Source organism: Pristiophorus japonicus, chromosome 23 (genome assembly GCF_044704955.1).
Source record: "Pristiophorus japonicus isolate sPriJap1 chromosome 23, sPriJap1.hap1, whole genome shotgun sequence".
Taxonomy (NCBI): domain Eukaryota; kingdom Metazoa; phylum Chordata; class Chondrichthyes; family Pristiophoridae; genus Pristiophorus; species Pristiophorus japonicus.
Window position 1 is genome coordinate 17,687,319 of NC_091999.1, and position 24,292 is coordinate 17,711,610.

Below are 24,292 nucleotides of genomic sequence, written 5' to 3' on the forward strand. Positions count from 1 at the left end.
AAGTAGCGACGCAGGTTAATAATGCCATAAAAAGAATAAAAACTGTACTCGGGTTTATTTCTAGAGGGATTGAATTGAAAAGTGCAAAAGTTATACGAAACTTGGTTAGACCACACTTGAAGTACTTTGTATAATTGACCCAATCCCCCGCCCTTTCCCCGAAGCCCTGCATATGTTTTCATTCGGATATGTGGACAGTGCAGGGAAGTGAAATTCAGGTAGAAGATCAGCCATGATCCCGTTGAATGACGGAACAGGTTCGAGGAACCGTATGGCCTACTCCTGCTCCCAATTCTTATGTTCTTATGTTCTGATTTTCTAGTAAATATGGACATTAGATACTCAATCTCTTCTCATAGGACAGCATCCCCCCACCCCACCCCGCACACTCCCTCCCCGCCCCCCCACCCCGCCGCCATCGCAGGAATCAGATCAGTCTGATGAACCTTAGATGCACTACCTCGAAGGCAAGTGTATCCTTCCTTAGGTAAGAGAACAAAACTGTACACAATACACCAGTTGTAGTCTCAGCAAGGCCCTATATAAGTGCATGAAGACTTCTTTGATCTAATACTCCAATCCCTTTGCAATAAAATGTTGCTTACCATTTGCTTTCCTAATTGCTCACTTTGGCTCTATTTTAGCTTTCTGTGATTCGTGTACAAGGCCATCCAGGTCTTTCTGAATAACAACATTACCCAGTTTCTCAGCATTCAAAAAATAATCTGCGTTTCTATTTGTCCTACCAAAGTGCGTAACTTCACTCTTCACCACATTATACTCAAGCTGTCATGTTCTTGCCCACTCACTTAACATTGCAGCCTTCTTACTTCTTCCCCAGTAGTCAAATCCCCTCGCTATGAAGGCCAACATGCCATTTGCTTTCTTAACCGCCTGCTGTACCTGCATGCCAACCTTCAATGACTGATGTACCATGACACCCAGGTCTCGTTGCACCTACCCTTTTCCTAATCTGTCAACATTCAGATAATAGTGTGTCTCTCTGTTTTTACCACCAAAGTGGATAACCTCACATTTATCCATATTATACTTCATCTGCCATGTATTTGCCCACTCACCTAACCTATCCAAGTCACTCTGCAGTCTCATAGCATCCTCCTCGGAACTCACACTGCCACCCAACTAAGTGACATCCGCAAATTTGGAGATACTTTATTTAATCCCCTCGTCCAAATCATTAATGTGCAATGTAAACAGCTGGGACCCCAGCACAGAACCTTGCGGTACCCCACTAGTCACTGCCTGCCATTCTGAAAAGTACCCATTTACTCCTACTCTTTGCTTTCTGTCTGACAACCAGTTCTCAATCCATGTCAGCACACTACCCCCAATCCCTTGTGTTTTAACTTTGCACATTAATCTCTTGTGTGGGACCTTGTCGAAAGCCTTCTGAAAGTCGAAATATACCACATCAACTGGTTCTCCCTTGTCCACTCTACTGGAAACATCCTCAAAAAATTCGAGAAGATTTGTCAAGCATGATTTCCCTTTCATAAATCCATGCTAACTTGGACCTATCATGCCACCTATTTCCAAATGCGCTGCTATGACATCCTTAATAATTTATTCCATCATTTTACCCACTACTGAGGTCAGGCTGACCGGTCTATAATTCCTTGTTTTCTCTCTCCCTCCTTTTTTAAAAAGTGGAGTTACATTGGCTACACTCCACTCGATAGGAACTGATCCAGAGTCAATGGAATGTTGGTAAATGACTGTCAATGCATCCGCTATTTCCAAGGCCACCGTCGTAGGTACTCTGGGATGCAGTCCATCAGGCCCTGGGATTTATCGGCCTTCAATCCCATCAATTTCCCCAACACAATTTCCCGGCTAATAAGGATTTCCCTCAGTTCCTCCTCCTTACTAGACCCCCCGACCCCTTTTATAACCGGAAGGTTGTTTGTGTCCTCCTTCGTGAATACCGAACCAAAGTACATATTCAATTGGTCTGCCATTTCTTTGTTCCCCGTTATGGCCTCCCCTGATTCTGACTGCAGGGGACCTACGTTTGTCTTTACTAATCTTTTTCTCTTTACATTAATATAGAAACCTTTGTAGTCCGTCATAATGTTCCCTGCAAGCTTCCTTTCGTACTCTATTTTCCCTGCCCTAATCAAATTCTTTGTCCTCCTCTGCTGAGTTCTAAATTTCTCCCAGTTCCCAGGTTCACTGCTATTTCTGGCCAATTTGTATGCCACTTCCTTGGCTTTAATACTATCACTGATGTCCCTGATAGCCACGGTTCATCAACTTTCCTTTTTTATTTTTACACCAGACAGGGATGTACAATTGTTGTAGTTCATCCATGCGGTCTCTAAATGTCTGCCATTGCCCATCCACAGTCTACCCCTTAAGTATTATTCGCAAATCCATCCTAGCCAATTCACCCTCATACCTTCAAAGTTACCCTTCTTTAAGTCCTGGACCATGGTCTCTGAATTAACTGTTTCATTCTCCATCCTAACGTAGAGTTCCATCATATTATGGTCACTCTTCCCCAAGGGGCTTCGCACAACGAGATTGCTAATTAATCCTCTCTCATTACACAACACCCAGTCTAAGATGGCCTCCCCCCCTAGTTGGTTCCTCGACATATTGCTCTCGAAAACCATCCATTATGCACTCCAGGAAATCCTTCTCCACCGTATTGCTTCCAGTTTGGTTAGCCCAATCTATATGCATATTAAAGTCACCCATGATAAATGCTGCACCTTTATTGCATGCACCCCTAATTTCCTGTTTGATGCGTTCCCCAACATCACTGCTACTGTTTGGAGGTCTGTACACAACTCGCACTAACGTTTTTTGCCCTTTGATGTTCTGTTGCTCTACCCATATATATTCCACATCATCCAAGCTGATGTGCTTCCTAACTATTGCATTAATCTCCTCTTTAACCAGCAATGCTACCCCAGCTCCTTTTCCTTTTACTCTTTCCTTCCTGAATGTTGAATACCCATGGATGTTGAGTTCCCAGCCCTGATCATCCTGGAGCCACGTCTCCGTAATCACAATCATATCATATCCGTTAACATCTATTTGCACAGTTAATTCATCCACCTTATTCATCCAGCACTTCCACAGTACTGGCACCAGGCGTGTCGGTTTCGATTATCGGCTCAGCTCTCTCGAGCGGGGTTTAGTATCTGTGACCTTCTGCATCAGAGGCGAGAGTGATCCCACTGAGCCGAATCTTGAACATATCACAGCTTGTATTTTAAAATGCTGCCATTCAGCTCATCATGTCTGAAGTTCAGGGTCTGAGCCCAGTCTTACAACGCTCCATTTATCATCAGGAGCGAGTTCTCTCATCTTGCCTGAGATATCATTACCACACTGTGATTTTCACTGGGTTCATATAAAAGTGTCAGTGATTCCACAGGGAACATCTGGAAGTGCCCCAGGCAGAACGACTCACAGACTTAAGAGATTTGTATTGTGTGAGCTGCAACATCAGAGCAGCTGGAAGCTGGGACTGTTCTCCTCAGAGCCGAGCAAGTTATGGGCCATTTATTGAGGTGTTCAAAATCAGGAAAAGATTTGATCGGGTAAATTGGGAGATAATTCATCATTCCCTCTGACCACTCGCCTCTCCTTCTCTCCATTCCTTCATCACTCCATTTCTCTATCCCTCTCGCCCTCCATACCTGCCTCCATCAATCGCTCCCTCCTTGGACACACCTCTCCCTCCCTCCGTCCGCACTCCACCCGTCCAATACACTACACCTTCCTTGCTCCACTCCTCCATTCCTCCATCGCTCCCTCCATCAATCGCTCACTCCGTGCACCCATCCCTACCTCCGTCTCAGTTTATATTAAACTCGACCATGTCTCTGTTTATATTACACTAGGCACTGCATCAGTAATTCCTGCCATAGACCATGGCTGAAATATATTATAATAAATGCCTGTCTCTCTTCATATTACATTAGATCTTGTCTAAACTATTAGTGCGCTGGACCCTGTCTGTATTTCTTATACTATCGACCCTGCCTCAGTTATTTCAGCACTTGCACATGCGTCTGTTACATAGGCAGGAGATATAAAGAGGGATTGACAGATATTAATATAAATAAAGATGTATATATGTGTGGATGTGAGGATGCAATACTTTTTTGTTTGGAAGTATATGCTTAGATTTGTTAACAGCTATCAGCACGTGTGTGCAATCTCTAATTGATCTGTTATTATGACGGTAATAAATGTGTTGAAAGGATGAGTGAATCTTGTAACAATCTTCCAGTAATGGACTGGGATTGAGGGACAGGATGGAAGGTGAGCAATTCACTGCACTTTGAACTACTAGCAAAATCTGTGGGTTTGAGGTTACTAATTCACACTTGTGTTGTCCTGTGCCTATTTCTCCAAGTTCTTTAACGTTAAGGATTGTTTTTCATCCAGTATTTGACGTGACCCACTGATTATGTAGGATAGAGCCTGGAACCGTGATCTCAGAGCACCGCCGGATGGGCGGCCACAGTGTCCTAATATCCACCGGAAAATATGTTCTCACCTTGTGAGATGAACAACTGAAAAGAGAACACAAAAGTGTTTGGTATATGTTTATGTGTGTTTGTGTGTCTGTGCGTTTGTGTGTTTATGTGTGTGTGTGTGTGTTTATGTGTGTGTGTGTGTGTGTGTGCGTGTGTGTGTGTGTGTGTGTGTGTGTGTGAGTGTATGTGTGTGTGTGTGTACGAAACACTTGCACACATTCATAATGTCTGCAAGTGCACTCCACAAAGACAAATGATTAGCTTCAGCCAATATTTTTCAGCATTTTACTTCATTCAAAATGCAATTGCAGGTCGTTTAATAGCTTTAACATTTATTGTTAACCCATTCTCGTGCGTGCTCTTGTTTAGAATGATGTCACTCTGGCCATTCTGTTACCAAGGTGACCATTTCTGTCCGCAGTATTCAGTGTGAAACGGGATTAAATCACACCGAGGATAATGAGCAACCAAACGCCAGTCTCTGCGCTTTATCGTCTAGTGATCACCTCAGCATCACCCAGAAAGCTCTGATATATACCTTGAGGGAGTGCAGCCAAAGTTCACCAGACTGAATCGCGGGATGGCAGGACTGACATATGCAGAAATATTGGATTGACTAGCCTTATATTCGCTGAAATTTAGAAGAATGAGAGGGGATCTCAGAGAAGCATATGAAATTCTGACGGGATTGGACAGGTTAGATCTTGGAAGAATGTTCCTGATGTTGGGGAAGTCCAGAACCAGGAGTCACAGTCTAAGGATAAGGGGTAAGTCATTTACGACAGAGATGAGGAAAAACTTCTTCACCCAGAGAAGTGTGAACCTGTGGAATTCTCTACCACAGAAATTTGTTGAGTCCAGTTCGTTGCATATATTCAAAAGGGAGTTAGATGTGGACTTTACGGCTAAAGGGATCAGGGGGTATGGAGAGAAGACAGGAGTGGGGTACTGAAGTTGTATGATCAGCCATGATCATATTCAATGGTGCTGCAGGCTCGAAGGGCCGAATTGCCTGCTCCTGCACATATTTTCTATGTTTCTATGATTAGTGCCCATGATGGTAAAAAATGAAACTGCACCTGTACCTGGCAGAAGGTTAATAAATCTCTAATTATCTGGCATTATTTCTTTCACTACACCAGACCCCGTCGCACTATTTACCCAGTCGTAGTTTATAAGGTTGATGTGGTGGACTTCGAAAAGTTGTTTGATAAAGTGCCTTAATAATATCCTTGCCATAAAAATTTAAACCCACAGAATAAAGAGAACAGTGGCAGCATGGTATACATAATTGGCGGAGTGACAGGAACCACAGTGTAGTGGTGACCAGTTATTTTGTGTTGGACTGGGGGAAGGTATACTGTGGTATTCTGCAGCGATTGGTACTAGGAACACTGCGTTTCTTCATTTATATTGATGACTTAGACTTAGGAGTATAGGGTAAAATTTCGAAATTTGTAGATGATACAAAATTTGGAAGTAGAGTGAACAGTGAGGAGGATAGTGATGACTTCAAGATGACGTAGACATGCTGGTAGAATGGGCACACTCGTGGCAAATGAAACGGAGAAAAGTGTGAAATGAATCACTTTGATAAGACGAATGAGGAGAGGAAAAATAAACTAAAGTGTACAATGCTAAAGTAGGTGCATGAACACAGTGACCTGATGGTATATGTGCACAAATCATTGAAGGTGGCAGGGCCGGTTGAGACAATGGTCAATAGCTTACATGATGCTGGGCTTCGTAAATACACGCATAGAGTACAAAAGAAAGGAAGTTATGATGAACGTTTATAAAACACTGGTTAAGCCTCACCTGGAATATTGTGTCCAATTCTTTAGCAAGGATGTGAGGCCTTAGAGAGGATTCAGAAAAGATTTACAATTGTGGTTCCAAGGATACGGTACTTCGGTTATGTGGATAGCCTGGAGAAGTTGGAACTTTTCTCCTTAGAGCAGAAAGGTAGAGATGAGATTTCATAGAAGTGTTCAGAATCATAAGGGGTCTAGATAGAGTAGGTAGAGAGAAACTGTTCCCATTGGTGGGAAGATCGAGAACAAAGGACACAGTGTTAAGGTGATTAGCAGATTGGAAAACTACAAATTTAATGCTCCTATTTGCAAAAGGATGCAGGCAAAAAGCAGGAAACTATAAACCAGTTAGTCTAACATCTGCGCTTGGGAAAATGTTGGAGTCCATTATTAAAGAAGCAGTGGCAGGATATTTGGAAAAGCAAAATTCGGTCAGGCAGAGTCAGCGTGGATTTATGAAGGGGAAGTCATGTTTGACAAATGTTCAGGAATTCTTTGAGGAGGTAACAAACAGGGTGGGTAAAACGGAACCAGTGGATGTGATGTATTTGGGCTTCTAGAAGGCATTTGATAAGGTGCCACATAAAAGGTTACTGCACAAGATAAACATTCACGGGGTTCGGGCTGATATATTAGCATGGATAGAGGATTAGCTGACTAACAGAAAACCGAGAGACAGGATCAAAGGTTCATTCTCGGGTTGGCATTCAGTAACTAGTGGGATGCTGCAGGAATCAGTGCTGGGAACCCCTCTATGTACAATCTACCGACGTTGAAGAATGCATCGAGAGCAACATAGCCAGGTTTTCTGATGATACAAAGATGGGAGAAAAAGCAATGTGTGACGAGGACACAAAAAGACTCCACTACACTACAGTAGACCCATCTCAAGTTTATTTTACTCCATCCACCACATTAAATAATCCCTCCCACCCCCAACGGCGCACCATGTCTGCAGTGATTAAAACCCCCAAGATGCTTTGCAGCAACTCGCCAAGATATCCTCGACAGCCCTTTCCACACCTGCGACCTCTTCCACCAAGAAGAACAAGGGCAGCGTGCTCATGGGAACACCATCACCTCCGTGTATCCCTCCAAATCACACATCATCCTGACCTAGGAACTTATTACCGTTCCTTCATAGTCACTGGGTCAAATTTTGGAACCCGCTACCAAACAATGTGGAGGTCCGTTCATAACATGGACTGCAGCGGTTCAAGGGGCAGCTTACCATCTGCTTATCAAGGCCAATTAGGAATAGACCATCAATGTTTGCCTTGCCAGCGACACCCACACCCATATGCCAGAAGCGAATAAAGAAATGTCCCTGCATCAGTAATTACTGCACGGAGCCCTATCTCAGTTATTACTGCACTAGAACTATTAATATTGTACTAGGCCCGATATCAGATATTACTGCAATATGGCATGCCTTTATTCCTATTACACAAGACCCTGTCTCTGTTTATATTAAACTAGACCAGGACATGGATTATGTTACACTAGCCCCAACCTTTTCCATTACTAAACTAGACCATTTCTCTGTTTATATTACACTGGACCCGGTCTCAGTTATTACTGCACTAAACTCTGTAACTTCCAGGCCAGGTTCAGCATGTGTTAGATACAGAGTAAAGCGCTCTCTACATCGCACCATCAAACATTCTCATGCCAGGTACAGCATGTGTCAGGTACAGAGTCAAGTGCCCTCTATACTATCCCATCACATACACCCAGGGCAGGTAGAGTGTGGGTTAGATACAGAGAAAAACTCCCTCAACACTACCCCATCAAACACTCCCAGGGCAGGTACATCATATGTCAGATACAGAGTAAAACTCCATCTACAATCTCCCATCACACACTCCCAGGGCAGGTACACCTTTAAGCATAAACCTCCTCTATCACATTAGTGATTTTGCTGTACATGCTGACGAGAAGGAGTATTTCCCCATTCTGTCCGTGGGTATCATCTTTCCTTTATTCCAATAAAATTTAGTGAAATATACCAAAACACAATTGTTGCTGGTGTCTGTTGAGAGATTTGCATTTCTGTCTATCTTTATTTCAATGCTGTGTTGGTGAAGAAACATTCATGGTGTCTCTGATGCTCAATACTCTAATCTGGGACATCTATTTCTGTGATTATTTGCATAAAGGCCTCAATGGTTCCTACGAAGTGTTCATGGCAGCAAAATAATGACAACAGAGTCACTTATTGATTAGTCTCAACTCACAACAATGGCTTATTTGAAGAATATTGACAGTGGGTACACAGAAGTAGCAATATGTCGAAAAGTGACGTTGGCTTCAGTTTTGTTCAATTAGAACAGATGTGATTTATATCAAGGAAATAAATATTAAAATGAATAATTCAGTTCTGAAAGTTCTGCAGCTGAAATCAGTGGAACATCTCTGAACATGCTGCTATTCCACTGGATCTCCATTTCGTGGAAGATTTAACCCATTGAAACTAAACAAGTTCAACCAGTGACCATCAGTAATATCTGAGCGTTTCACATATCACACCTTGTATTTAAAAATATTAACATTTAGAAAGAACTAGCATTTATATCGCGCCCTTCGTGACCTCATAATGTCCCAAATGCTTTAAAGCCAATTAATTACTTTGGAAGTGTTGTAATGTAGGAAATGTGGCAGCCAATTTGTGCAGAGCAGGATCCCATACACAGCAATGAAATAATGATCAGATAATCTGTTTTGCAGAAATTGTTTGAGGGACAAATGTTTTCCGTGGAAACCCTGAAGAACTCCTCAGCTGTTTAAGATAGTGCAATGAATCCTTTAAATCCACCTGAGTGGGAAAATGGGGCCGCAGTTTAATGTTTGCCCCGAAAGACGGCAGCTCTGACCGTGCAGCACTCCCTCAGTACTTGCAGCGGTCATGTCGGCATAGATTATGGGCTCAGTTCTCTGGAGTGTGGTTTAGTATCTGTGACATTCTGAGTCAGAGGCGAGAGTGATCCCACTGAGCCAAGGCTTGAACATATCACAGCTTGCATTTTAAAGTGTTGTCATTCAGTTCATCCTGCCTGAATTTCAGGGCCTGAGCCTAGTCTTACTTCGATCCGCTTATTATCACGGGCGAGTTCTCTGATCTTGCCTGGGATGTCATTCCCACACTGGGGTTTCCACCGGGTCGATATAAAAGTGACTGCGATTCCACAAGGAACATCTGGAAGTGCCCGAGGCAGAAGGAGTCACGGAACTTGAGTTTTACACTGTGTGAGCTGCACCATCATGGCAGCTGGAAGCTAGGATTGTTCTCCTTAGAGCCGAGCAGGTTATGGGCCACTTATCAGAGGTGCTCAAGAATATGAAGAGTTTTGATCGGGTAAAATGGGAGATACTCCATCACTCTCTCCCAATATACTTCCCTCCCACCACACGTCTCTCCTTCCCTCCCATCCATCATCCCTCCCTCCCTCCATCCCTCCCACCCTCCACCAGTCTCACCTTCCCTCCCTCCCTTCATCACTCCCTCCCACCATCCGTGTCACGCTCATTCCATTTCCAGCCCTCCATACCTCCATCCCTCCCTCCATCAATCTCTCCCTCCCCGCACCCATCCCTCCCACTCTCCGACCATCCCTCCACCTCATTATGTTATGATGATAGATTGAGTACACTGGGTATTTACTCATTGGAGTTCAGAAGGATGAGGGGTGATCTTCTAGAAACATTTAAAATAATGAAAGGGATAGACAAGATAGAGGCGGAGAGGTTGTTTCCACTGGTCGGGGAGACTAGAACTAGGGGGCACAGCCTCAAAATAAGGGGGAGCCCATTTAAAACCGAGTTGAGAAGGGATTTCTTCTCCCAGAGGGTTGTGAGTCTGTGGAATTCTCTACCCAAGGAAGCAGTTGAGGCTAGCTCATTGAATGTATTCAAGTCACAGATAGATAGATTTTTAACCAATAAGGGAATTAAGGGTTATGGGAAGCGGGCGGGTAAGTGGAGCTGAGTCCACGGCCAGAGCAGCCATTATCTTATTGAATGGCGGAGCAGGCTCGAAGGGCTAGATGGCCTACTCCTGTTCATAATTCTTATGTTCTTATGTTCACCCCTCCATCACACCACCCCTTCCTTGCTCCCCTCCTCCCTACCTCCATCCTTCTCTCAGCTCAGCCGTTTCTTATTTTCCCTTTGCAGATTTTCTGCTCCCATCGATGAGGATTCCTCAGCTTGAATTTTCTGCACCCAATTTCTTATATTAACAAATAAGAGAGAAAGCGACAGCAAATGGATATATTTCATCCACCTGCCGAAAAACAAACTGATGAGAAATAAAATGGTGACCTTTCCGGAGAGGGAGTTGGCTGGGGAACTGGCACTGGGTAGAAATTCTCGTTGGGTCAGTCGGGATATTTTTCCCTTTCATAAATAAAAAATAGAAGGGTAACATCTTTAAAATTGTTTTAAATCATCGCCGACTTTCACTTCTCGTTTTCACTCCCCATTCTCGCTGTTGAGAATGGGCCAGTGCCCGCCTGGAGCTTGTTGCCATTGTGTGTACGGTATGGTAGCTCGCAAGCTCTCGCTACACGGACAGACTTGGAGAGGCTGGGGCTGTTCTCCATACAGCAGAGAAGGGTGAGGGGTGATTCAGTAGATTGGTACCTGCATGAGGGACTTCAGTTAAAGTGGAGATTGGAGAAGATGTGATTGCTCTCCTTGGAGGGGGCACGGTTGAGGGCATGTGTAAGAGAATGGTACCAGGGATGAGGGACTTCAGTTAATGTGAAGAGACAGGAGAAGATGGGATTCTGTTCTTTAGAGGAGAGAAGTCGAAGAGAAGATTTGATAGACTTTTTTGAAAATATCAATCATTCGACAGAGTAAATAAACAGAAACTGTTTCAGATGGATGGTGATTGACAAAAGGACAAGAAGCGATATGTAGACGAAATTCTCTATGCAACCACTGGTTAGGATTTAGAGTGTACTGCATAATAGGGTGGTAGATACAGATTCAATAGTAGTCTTCAAAAGGAAATTGTGTAAGTATTTGAAGGAGAAAAAATGCAGGGATATAGGGAACGAGCGGGGGATTGACATTAATGGGATTGCTCTTCGAAAGAGCTGGCACAGAATCTATGGGCTGAATGCCACCCTGTGTGCCGTACTAATCTATGAGTGACCATAACATGGTTGAATTTCAAATTCAGTTGCGGCGGGGGGAAGGGGGGGTGGGCGGTGGTCGGTGAGAATCGATTCACAAACCAGTGTCCTAAGTTTAAATGAAGGACACTATGAGGGCAAAGTTGGCTAAAGTGGACTGGGAAAATAAATAAAAGGATGGACAGCTGATGAGCCGTGGCCGACATTTAAGGAGATATTTCATAACTCGAAACAAAAATATATCCCAATGAGAAGGCAACACTGCATGAGAAGGGATAACCATCCGGGGCTAACTAAGGAAACAAGGGATGGTATCAAATTGCAAACAAATGCATACAATTTGGCCAAGAGGAGTGGGAGGTCAGAGGATTAGGAAACTTTAAAAACCTAGCAAAGAAATAATGAAACATAAAGAGAGGGAAGATAGATTATGAAAGTAAACTAGCCCGAAATATAAAAACAGGTAGTAAAAGATTCTACAGGTACATAAAAAGGAAAAGATTGGCTAAAGTAAATATTGGTCACCGAGAGGATGAGACTGGGCAATTAATAATGGAGACCAAAGAAATGGCAAAGTCGTTGAAGAAATATTTTGTATTTGTCTTCACGGTAGAATACATTAAAAACATTAATATATTGGAACATCAAGGGGCTATAGGGAGGGAGGAGCGTATTACAATCACGATCACTAATGAAGTAGTACTCGGTAAAATAATGGGACTCAAGACGGACAAGTCCCCTGGACCTGACGGCTTATATCCTAGGGTCCACAATAAGTGGCTGCAGAGATAGTGGATGCTTTGGCTGTAATCTACCAAAATTCCCTGGATTCTGGGGCGGACCCAGTAGATTGGAAAACTGCAAATATAACGCCCCCTATTTAAACAAGAAGACGGAAAAAAAGCAAGGAACTATAGGTCAATAAGCCGAACGTCAGCCATTGGAATAAAGCTGGATTCCATTCAGTAAGCAGTAGCGGGACATTAAGAAAAGCATCAAGCAGAGTCAGCATGGTTTAATGAAAGGGAAATCATGTTTGACAAATTTGCTGGAGTTATTTGAAGATGTAACAAGCAGGGTGGATAGTGGGTGACCAGTGGATGTGGTGTATTTGGATTTCCAGAATGCATTCGATAAGATGCCACATAAAAGGTTACTGCACAAGATAAAAGTTCACAGGATTGGTGTTAATATACTAGCATGGGTAGAGTGTTGGCTAACTAGCAGATCGGCGAGTCGGGATAGTTGGGTAATTTTCCGGTTGGCAAACAGTGACTAGTGGGGTGCCGCAGGGATCGGTGCTTGGTCCTCAACTATTTACAATCTATAGTCATGACTTTGGATGAAGGCACTGAGTGTAATGTAGCCTAGGTTGCTGATGATATAAAGATGGGTGAGAAAATTGTGAGGACACAAAAAATCTGCAAAGGGATATAGACAGGCTAAGTGAGTGGGCAGAACTGTACACGATATTGTACTAGAGTACTGCAATAAGGTTTTGGTCTCCCTATTTAAGGAAGGATATACTTACATTGGAGACTGTCCAGAGAAGGTTTACTAGCATGAGTCTGGAGAGGAGGTAGTTGACTTATTAAGATAGGTTGAGTCGGTTGGGCCTATACAGATTGGAGTTCAGAAGAATGAGAGCTGATTTTACTGAAAGATTGGAAAACGATGGGGCTCAACAAGATGAATTCAGAGAGGATATTTCCACTCAAAGGGGAGAAAGAAACTAGGGGACATAGTCTCAGAATAAGGGGCAGTACATTTAAAACTGAAATGAGGAGGAATTTCTTCTCTGCGAGGATTGCATATCTATGGAACTCTATGCCCCAGAAACCTGTGGAGGCTAGACATTCAATATATTTAAGGCGGAGACAGACAGATCTTTGAGCGATAAGGGAATAAAAAATTATTGGGAGCGGGCAGGGAAGTGGGGCTGACTCCATGATCAGATCAGCCATGACCTTACTATATGACTGAGCAGATTAGAGCGGCCAGTTGGCCTACTCCTGCTCCTAGTTCTTATGTACTTATATTTTTATATTTATATTGCACTGGGCACTGTAGCTATTTATATTACACTAGGCCCTGCCTCTGTTTATATTACACTAGACCCGGTCTCCCTTTATGTTGGACTAGGTCACGTATCATTGCACTTCACAAGAAAACCCAGCAGATTGGAAAACTGCAAATGTAAGGCCCCTATTTAAAAACAGGAGACAGCCAGAAAGCAGGTAACCATAGATCAGATAGCCTAAAATCTGTGTTTGGGAAATTGTTGGAGTTCATTTTTAAAGAAGCTGTAGCATGATATTTGGAAAATCATAATTCGCTCAGGCAGACTCAGCATAGATTTATGGAGAGGAAGTCTTGTTTGCCAAATTTGGTGGAAATCTTTGAGGATGTCACGAACAGCGTGGATAAAGGGGAACCAGTGAATGTGGTGTATTTCGACTTCCAGAAGGCATTTGACATGGTGCCACATTAAAGATAACTTCACAAGATAAACCTTCACGGGGTTGGGGTAATATATTAGCATTGATAGAGGATTGCCTAATTAACAGAAAACAGAGAGTCGGGCTAAATTGTTCATTCTCGGTTTGGCAATCAGTAAATGGTGGCGTGCCGCAGGGATCAGTGCTGGGGCCCCAGCTATTTACAATCTATACTAACAAATTGAATGAATGGACCGAGTATAACACAGAGAAGTTTGTTGACGATACAAAGTACAAAGATGTGAGGAAAAGCAATGTGTAAGGAAGACACAACAAATCTGCAAAAGGGCGCAGACAGGCCATGTGAGTGGGAAAAAATTGACAGATGGAGTATAATGTAAGAACGTGTGAGATCATGCACTTTGGCAGAACAAATCAAAGAGCAACTTTTTAATTAAATGGAGAAAAATTGCAAAGTGCTGCACTACACCGGGATCTAGGGGTACTTGTGCATGAAACACAAAAGGTTAATATGCAGGGAACGGAAGTGATCATGAAGGCCAATGGAATTTTGGCCTTTATTGCAAAGGGGATGGAGTATAAAAGCAGGTTGGTCTTGCTACAGTTATACAGAGTATTGGTGAGGCCACACCTGGAAAACTGCGTACAGCTTTGTTTTCCACATTTACGAAAGGTTATACTTCCTTTGTAGGAAGTCCAGAGAATGTTCACTAGGTTGATTGCGGAGATGAGGGGCTTGACTTACGAGGAAGGGTTGAGGAGGTTGGGCATCTACTCATTGGAATTCAGAAGAATGAGAGGTGATCTTATCGAAAAGCTGGAGGCAGAAAGGATGTTTCCACTGATAGGGTAGACTAAAACTAGGGGCATAATCTTAGAATAAGGGACCGTCCATTTAACACTGGAATGAGGAGGAACTTATTTTCTCATAGGGTTGTAAATCTGTGGAATGCACTGCCATCGAGAGCTGTGGATGCCGGGAAATTGAATAAATTTAAGACAGAGATAGACAGTTTCTTATGCGATAAGGGATTAATGTGTTACGGCGAGCGTGCAAGGAAGTGGATCTGAGTCCATGATCGGATCAGCCATCTTCGTATTGTATGGCTGAGCAGGCTCGAGGGGCCGTATGGTCTACTCCTGCTTCTATTTCTTATATTCTTATGGTCTTATAATGTTACAATGTCTGTTTGTGTCAGCCGAGGCTCAGCGTGTCTCACTTCGCTCCGGTCTCAGATGGTTTTGGGATAAACTCCCACTCCAATGAATATATCTCTATTTATTGCACAACATACCCTGTCTCCGTTATTTCTGCGACTGTTAGATAAGCAGAAGATATATAGACGGTGGATAGATATTAATAAAAATAAAGATATATATGTGTGTGGGTGGGAATATTCAATACTTTTTTGGTTAAAACATATGTTTAGTTTCACTAATAGGTAACAAGAGTTGTGGGCAATGTCGAAATGATCTGGCATTGTGTCGGTAATATTTGTGTTGAGAGGATGGGGTGAATCTTGTAACAATCTCCCAGAGATGGACTGGGATTGAGGGACAGGACTGAATCTGAGCAATTCACTGCACTTTGCAATACTTAGTGGCACTCTGTGTGTTAACGGTTACTAATTCACACTTGTGTTGTACTGTGCCAATTGCTCCCAGTTCTTTAATTTTAAGGATTGTTTTTCCTGCAGTATTTTCTATTGAGCTTTCACATGGCACACTGATTGTGACAGACAGAGCCTGGAACCGTGACCTCACATCACCGCCGGATGGGCGGCCGCAGGGTCCAAACATCCACCGGAAGAACAACTCATCTGCTTAAGACGAACAACTGAAAAGAGCACACACGCAGTGTTTTCTATATGTATGTGTGTGTGTGCATGTGTGTGTGTGTGTTTATGTGTGTGCATATGTATGTGTGTGTGTGTATGTGTGTTGTATGTCTGTGTATGTATGTGTGTGCATGTGTGTGCGTGTATATGTGTGTGTGTGTGTATATATATGTGTGTGTGTGTATTTACAATGCACATCATTCATAAGGTGTGCAAGTGCATTTCACAAAGATAAACTATTAGCTCCAACCATTATTTTTCAGCATTTTATTTTATTCAACAGCTAATTGCAGATCGTTTAATACCTTTAACATTTATTGATAACACATTGTCTTGAGTGCTCTTCTTTAGAAAGTGATGTCACACTGACTATTCCATTACCAAGGTGACCATGTCTGTCCGCAGTATTCAGTGGGAAAGTGGATTAAATCACACCGAGAATAATGAGCAGCCAGGCACCAGTCTCTGCGCTTTATTGTCCAGTGATCACCTCACCATCACACAGAATCCGCTGATATACACCTCAAGTGTATGATTATTGGTGCAAGTGATGGTAAACATGAAACTGCACCTGTACCTGGCATGAGGTTAATAAATCTGTAATTATCTGAATATTGTCTCTCTCATTACACTAGACCCCATCGCAGTTTTTACTGCAGTAGACCCAGTCTCAGTTTATATAGTTGATGTGATGGACTTCCAAAAGGCATTTGATAAAGTGCTTTGATAATATCCTTGCCAGAAAAGTTAAATCCCATAGAATAAAAGGGACAGTGACTTCATGGATATGAAATTGGCTGAGTGACAGGAATCAGAGAGCTGTGGTTTTTTTTGGTCTGGAGGAAGGTATACAGTGGTGTTTCTCAGCGGTTGGTACTAGGAACACTGCTTTTCTTGATTTATAATTATGACCTAGTTTCGGGTGTACTCGGTACAATTTCAACATTTTCAAACGATTCAAAGCTTGGAAGTTTAGTGAACAGTGAGGAGAGGAGGATAGTGATGACTTCAAGAGGACAGCGACATGCTGGTGGAATAGACGGACACGTGGCAAATGGAATGCAGAAAAGTGTGAAGTTATACATTTTGGAAGGAAGAACGAGGAGATTAAAATTAACTAAAGGGTACAGTACTAAAAGCTGTGATGAACTCAGGGACCTGGGGGTATATATGCAAAATTATTTGAAGGTGGCAGGGCTGGTTGAGAAAGTGTTTTAAAAAACATATGGGTTCCTGGGCTTCATAAATAGAGGCATATAATATATAAGCAAGGAAATTATGATGAACCTGTGTAAAACACGGTTTCGGCCTCAAGCTATTACTGTGTCAAATTCTGGGCACCGTACTTTAGGAAGGATGTGAACGTCTTAGAGAGGGTGCAGAAAAGATTTCCCTGTGGTTCCAGGCATAAGGTACTTCAGTTATGTGGATTGACTGGAGTAGCTGGGGTTGTTCTCCTTAGAGCAGAGAAGTTTGAGATGAGACTTGATAGAGGTGTTCAGAATCATAAGGGGTCGAGACAGAGCAACTGGAGAGAAACTGTTCCCATTGGCGGAAAGGTCGAGAACAGAGGATACAGATTTGTCGCATTGGCAGAACAACCTAAATCGACACGAGGAAAACTTAGGATCTGGAATGCACTGCCTGAAAGAGTGGTGGAGACAGATTCAATCATGGCATGGAATTGGATAAGTTCCTGAAGGAAGAACAATCACAGGGCTACGGAAAAGGGCGGGGGAGTGGACTAGCTGAAATACTCTTGCAGAGAGCGGCATGGTCTATATGGGCCGAATGACTCTCACACCTGCATTACAGGAACGAATAAAACAATGTCCCTGTATCAGTACTTACTGCACTAGGCCCTACCTCAGTCATTACAGTAATAGAACTATTAATATTGTACTAGGCCCTGTCTCATATATTACTGGAATAGGCAATGCCTTTATTCCTATTACACAAGTCCCTGTCTCTGTTTATATTAAACTCGACAAGGACACTGTTTATATTACTCTAGCCCCATCATTTCACTTTACTAAACGAGACAATGTCTCTGTTTATGTTAATTTAGACCCTGTCACCGTTATTAATGCACTAAACACTGTAACTCACGGGTCAGGTACAGCATGCGTCAGATACAGAGTAAACCGACCTCTACATTTTAATCAAACATTCCCAGGACAGGTACAGTACGGGTTAGATACAGTTTAAAGCTCCCTCGACTCTGTCCCATCAAACACTCCCATGACAGGTGCAGAATGTGCCAGATCCAGAGTAAAGCGACCTCTACAGTGTCCCATCAAACACTCCCAGGGACACTGTAGAGCACAGTTTAAATACAGAGTAAAGCTCTCCCTACACTGTCCTATCAAACGCTCCCAGATCGTTTAATGCACAGGTCACATCCTGGATTAAATCTCCCTCTGCGCATTCCAATCAAGTTGGTTCGAGGCGTATCATTAGGGTTCAAGGAAAACTTTTGTTAGATTTTAATATCTAGTTGTGGGAGATGGCCAATTATCCATTCGTGAGAGACAATACAAAAAGTGGAAATAGGAGATGGAGAGGATACAGGGAATCTCCACTGACACATTTGTAATGTTACTAGAGACGGCGAATCGAATCTTTCACCATTCTGTCCCTGGGTATCATCTTTACTTTATTCTCCTATAATTTAAGAAATGTCCCCCCAAACATTGCTACTGGAATCCGTTGAGAAATTTCATTTCTTTCTCGGTTTATTTCTATGCTGTATTGGTGGGGAAACATTTAAATTGTTTCTGTCACTCAATATTCTAATCTGGGACTTCTATTTCTGTGTTTATTTACATAACCGCCTCACTGGTTCCCATGAAGTGTTCATGGCAGCAAAATCAGATCAACAGAGTCACTTATTGATTCGTCTCCTATCACAACAATTGTTTATTTTAAAATTATTAAATGTTGGTACAACATTAATAGAAACATCCACAACAGTGAGGTTTGCTTCAGTTTTGTTCAATTAGAACAGATGTCATTTATATCAAAGAAATACATAGTAAGATTAATAATTCAGTTTTGAAAGATCTACTGCCGAAATTAATGCAACATCTCTGAACAGGCTGCTATTCCACTGGATCTCCACTTAGTGTAAGATTTAAACCATTGAAACTAAACAAGTAAAACCAGTGAATAGAGGAGTATCCTACAATCACATTAATATCTGAGCTTTTCACATATATCAACTTGTATTTACAAGTGTTGACATTTAGAAATACCCTGCATTTATATAGTGCCTTTCTTGACCTCATGATGTCCCAAAGTGCTTTACAGCCAATGAATTACTTTGGAAGTGTGCTCACTGTTGTAATGTAGGAAACGTGGCAGCCAATGTGTGCACAGCAAGCTCCCACAAAGAGCATGACATATTGATCAAATAATTTGTTTTTCAGATGTTGGTTGAAGTATAAATATTTGCGCTGGAAACCCTGGAGAACTCATCTGCTCTTCAATATAGTGCCATGAATCCCTTAAATCCAACTGAGCAGAAAGATGAGGCCTCATCTTATTGCCTGCCCTGAAAGACGTTATCTCGGACCGTGCAGCACTCCCTCAGAACTGGCACCGGGCTTGTCGGCATAGATTATTGGCTCAGGTCTCTGGAATGTGGTTTAGTATCTGTGACGTTCTGAATCACAGGCGAGAGTCATCCCACTGTGCCGAGGCTTGAACATATCACAGCTTGTATTTTAAAATGTTCACTTTCAGCTCATCGTGTCTGACGTTCAGTGCCTGCGCCCAGTCTTACACTGATCGATTTATTATCAGGGCGAGTTCTCTTATCTTGCCCGGGATGTCATTCCCACACTGGTATTTTCACTGGATCCATATAAAAGTGACACCGACTCCGCAAGGAACATCTGGATGTGCCCTAGGCAGAAGGGCTCACGGAACTTGAGTTTTACACTGTGTGAGCTGCACCATCAAAGCAGCTGAAAACTGGGATTGTTCTCCTTAGAGCCGAGCGCGTTATGGGCCACTTAATAGAGGTGTTTGAAATCATGAAGAGTTTTGATCGGGTAAATTGGGAGATACTCCATCACTCCCCCCACCATCCCTCTCGCCCTCCACCCGTCTCTCCTTACTTCTCTCCCTTCATTCTTACCTCCGTTCATACCTCCATCCCTCCCTCCATCAATCGCTCCCTCCCTGCAGCCATCCCTCCCTCCCTCTGTCCATCCCTCCACCATTCCTCCATACTCCACCATACTTCATCCCTCCCTTGTTCCACTCCACCCTCCACTCTTTCCTCCCTCAGCCCAAACGATTATTATTGTTCCCTTTGCAATGTTTCAGCTTCATCGATGACGATTCCTCAGCTGGAATTTTCTGCACCCAATTCCTTCAGCGGGGTTTCATATGTATTAATAAGTAAGAGAGAGCGCGATGGCAAATATATATATTGAAGCCCCCACGCTAAATAAAACTGACAAGAAATGAAATGCTTACCTTTCAGGAGAGGGAGTTGGCTGGGGAACCGGCACTGGGTAGAAATTCTGATTGGGGCAGTCGCGATATCTTTCCTTTTTTAAATAAAAAAAATAAGATAACAATTTTAAAAAATTTCAAGACATCGTCGGCTTTCAGCTGTTCTTTTTTCCTCCGCCTTCTCGCGGTTGAGGACGGGCCTGTGCACGCCTGGAGCTCGCTTCATTGTGTGTACGGGACGGTAGGATTGAAGCTCTCACTACGTGGCCAGACTTGGAGAAGCTGGGGCTGTTCTCCTGACAGCAGAGAATGGTGAGGGGATATTTACCAGATTGGTACCAGGGATGAATGACTAGAAACATTAGTTCAGCCCCAGCTGGAGTATTGTATCTAATTCTGGGCACCACACTTTAGGAAGGACGTGAAGACTTTCGATGGAGTACAGAAGAGATTTACTGGAAATGTATCAGGGATGGGGGATTGAAATTATGTGGAGAGACTGGTGAAACTGGAGCTGTTCTCCTTAGATTAGAAAAGGTTAAGAGGAGATTTAGTAAATTATAAGAACATAAGAACATAATAAAGAGGAGCAGGAGTGGGCCATACGACCCCTCGAGCCTACTGCGCCATTCAGTGTGATCATGGCTGATCTGACAATGGACTCAGCTCCACTTCCACGTCCGCTCCCCATAGACCCTTATCCCCTTATCGTTTAAGAAACGGTCTATCTCTGCCTTAAATTTATTCAATATCCCACCTTCCACAGCTCTCTGAGGCAGCGAATTCCACAGATGTACAACCTCTGAGAGGAGAAATCTCTCCTCATCTCAGTTTTAAATGGGTGGCCCCTTCTTCTAAGATCGTGCCCTCGAGTTCTAGTCTCACCCATCAGTGGAAACATCCTCTCTTCATCCACCTTGTCAAGCCCCTTCATAATCTAATAAGTTTCGATAAGATCTCCTCTCATTCTTCTGAATTCCAATGAGTAGAGGCCCAAACTACTCATCGTTTCCTCATTAGTCAAACCCTTCATCCCATGAATCAACCTAGTGAATCTTCTCTGAACTGCCTCCAAAGCACGTATATCCTTTTGTAAATATGTACTCCAAAACTGCATGCAGTATTCCAGATGTGGCCTCAGCAATACCTTATATAGCTGTAGCAAGGCTTACCTGCTTTTATACTCCATCCCCTTTGCAATGAAGACCAAAATACCATTGGCCTTCCTAATCACTTGCTGTACCTGCGTACTGTCCTTTTGTGTTTCATGCACAATACCTCCAGGTCCCGCTGTACTGCGGCACTTTGCAATCTTTCTACATTTAAATAATAATGCTCTTGGATTTTTTTCGGCCAAAGTGCATGCCCTCACACTTTACAACATTATACTCCATCTGCCAATTTTTTTCTCACTTACTTAGCCTGTCTATGTCTTTTTGCAGATTTCTTGTGTCCTCCTCACACACTACTTTTACTCCCATCTTTTTATCGCCAGCAAACCTGGCTACGTTACACTCAGTCCCTTCTCCAAGTAGTTAATGTAGATTGTAATTAGTTGGGGTCGCAGCACTGATCCCTGCGGCATGCCATTAGTTACTGGTTGCCAATCAGAGAATGGACCATTTATCCTGATTCTCTGTTCTTTGCTCCAATCCTCTATCCATGTTAATATATTAACCCCAGCCCCGTGAACTTTTATCTTGTGCAGTAACCTTTTATGTGGCACCTTGTCAAATGTCTTCTGGAAGTCCAAAGCACCCGATCCAATGGTTCCCCTTTATCCACCCTGTTCGCTACATACTCAAGGAACTCCAGCAAATTTGTCAAACATGACTTCCCCTTCATAAATCCATGCTGACTTTGCCTCACCGAATTTTGCTTTTCCAAATGTCCTGCTACTGCTTCTTTAATAATGAACTCCGACATTTTCCCAACCAATATTATTACCAGGCATGAGGGACTTCAGTTAATATGTAAAAAGTGGAGAATATGGGATTGTTCTCCTTGGAGGAGAGAAGTCTAAGAGGAGATTTGATAGATCTGTTTAAATTCATCAACGGTTTAGATAGAGTAAATAATTAGAAACTTTTTCAGATGTAAGGTGATTAACAAAAGAACCAGAGGCGATATTTGGACCCCGCAATTTTCTATGCAACCACTGGTTAAGATTTGTATTGTACTGCCTCGTAGGGTGGGAGATATAGATTCAATAGTTTCCTTCAAAAAGAAATTGTACAAATACTACAAGGAGGAAAAAATGCAGTGATATAGGGAAAGTGCACGGGAGTGGGAGTAACTGGATTGTTCTTCGAAAGAGCCGGCGCAGACTCTGTGGGCTGAATTATCACCTTCTGTGCCATACTAATCTATGAATGACTATAACACGGTTGAATTTCAAATTCAGTTGGAGAGCGCGAGAGTTGATTTTCAAACCACTGTCCAAAGCTTCAATAAAGGAGCCTACAAAGGTATGAGGGCAGTTGTGGCTAAAGCGGACTAGGAAAATAGATAAAAGTATGGGATGGTTGATGAGCAGTGGCAGACATTTAAGTAGATAATTCATAACTCGCAACAAAAATACATCCCAATGAGAAGGCAAGACTGTAAGAGAGGGGATAACCATTCGTGGCTAACTAAGGAAATAAGGATGGTTTCAAATTGGAAATAAAGGCATACAGTGTGGCCAAGACTAGTGGGAGGCCAAAGGACTGGGAAACTTTTAAAAGCCAGCAATGAACAACGAAACAAATGATGAAGAGAGGGAAGATAGATTATGAAAGTAAACTAGCGCGAAATATAAAAACAGATAGTAAGAGTTTCTACAGGTACATAACAAGCAAAAGAGCGGTTAAGGTAAATGTTGGTTATCAAGCGGATGAGACTGGGGAACTAATAATGGAGAACAGGGAAATGACAGAGACGTTGAACAAATATTTTGTATCGGTCTTCATGGTAGCAGACACTAAAAACATCCAAATTGTGGAAAATCAAGGGGCTATATGGAGGGAGGAATTTATTACAATCACTATTACTAATGAAGTTGTACTCGGTAACATAATGGGACTAAAGACGGACAAGTCCCCAAGGCCTGATGGGTTACATCCTATGGCCCTAAAAGAAGTGGCTGCAGAGATAGTGGATGCTTTGGTTGTAATCTACCAAACTTCCTTGAATTCTGGGGCGGTCTCAGCGGATTGGAACCCTGCAAATGTAGTGCCCCTATTTTAAAAAATAGGCAGACAAAAAGCAAGAAACTATAGACCAGTGAGCGGAACATCTGCCATTGGGACAATGCTGACATGCATTAAGGAAGCAGTAGCGGGACATTTGGAAAAGCAAAATACAATCAAGCAGAATCAGCATGGTTTCATGAACGGGACGACATGATTGACAACTTTGCTGGAGATCTTTGAGGATGAAACGAGCAGGGTGAATTAGGGGGATCCAGTGGATATAGCGTATTTGGATTTCCAGAAGGTATTCGATATGGTGCCACATAAAAGTTTACTGCACAAGATAAAAGTTCTCGGGTTTGAAGGCAATATATTGGCATGGATAGAGGATTGGCTCACTAACAGATCGGAGGGTCGGGATAAATGGGTCAATTTCAGATTGGCAAACAGTATCTCGTGGTATGCCGCAGGGATCGGTGGTGGAATCTCAACTATTTACTATCGATAGTAATGACTTGGATGAAGGGACCCAGTATAATATAGCCAAATTTTCAGATGATAAAAAGAAGGGTGGGAAAGAAAATTGTGAGGAGGACACCAATAACCTGTAAAGGGATATGGACAGACTAAGTGAATGGGCAAAACTCGACAGGATATTGGTGAAGCCACATCTAGAGTACTGCGTCCAGTATTAGCCTCTGTATTTAAGGAAGGATATACCTGCATTGGAGGCTTTCCGTTGAAGGTTGATTCCGGAGATGAGGGTGTTGAATTATGAAGATAGTGTGAGTAGGTTGGGCCAATAAAAATTGGAGTTCAGAAGAATGAAAGGTGATCTTATTGCAAATTATACGATAATGAAGGCACTCGACATTGTGGATGCAGA

General features: G+C 42.7%; 1 gene segment (V, D, J or C); it reads right to left on the reverse strand.

The window, feature by feature from the left end:
• The window catches only part of LOC139235413 (Ig heavy chain C region-like), a 36,367-nt gene extending 14,208 nt beyond the window's left edge, over positions 1 to 22,159 (reverse strand). The window contains 2 exon segments of the C gene segment in view: positions 4,538 to 4,553; positions 22,103 to 22,159. Of these exon segments, the coding sequence occupies positions 4,538 to 4,553; positions 22,103 to 22,159 (73 nt within the window).
• Between the last annotated feature and the right edge of the window lie 2,133 nt (positions 22,160 to 24,292).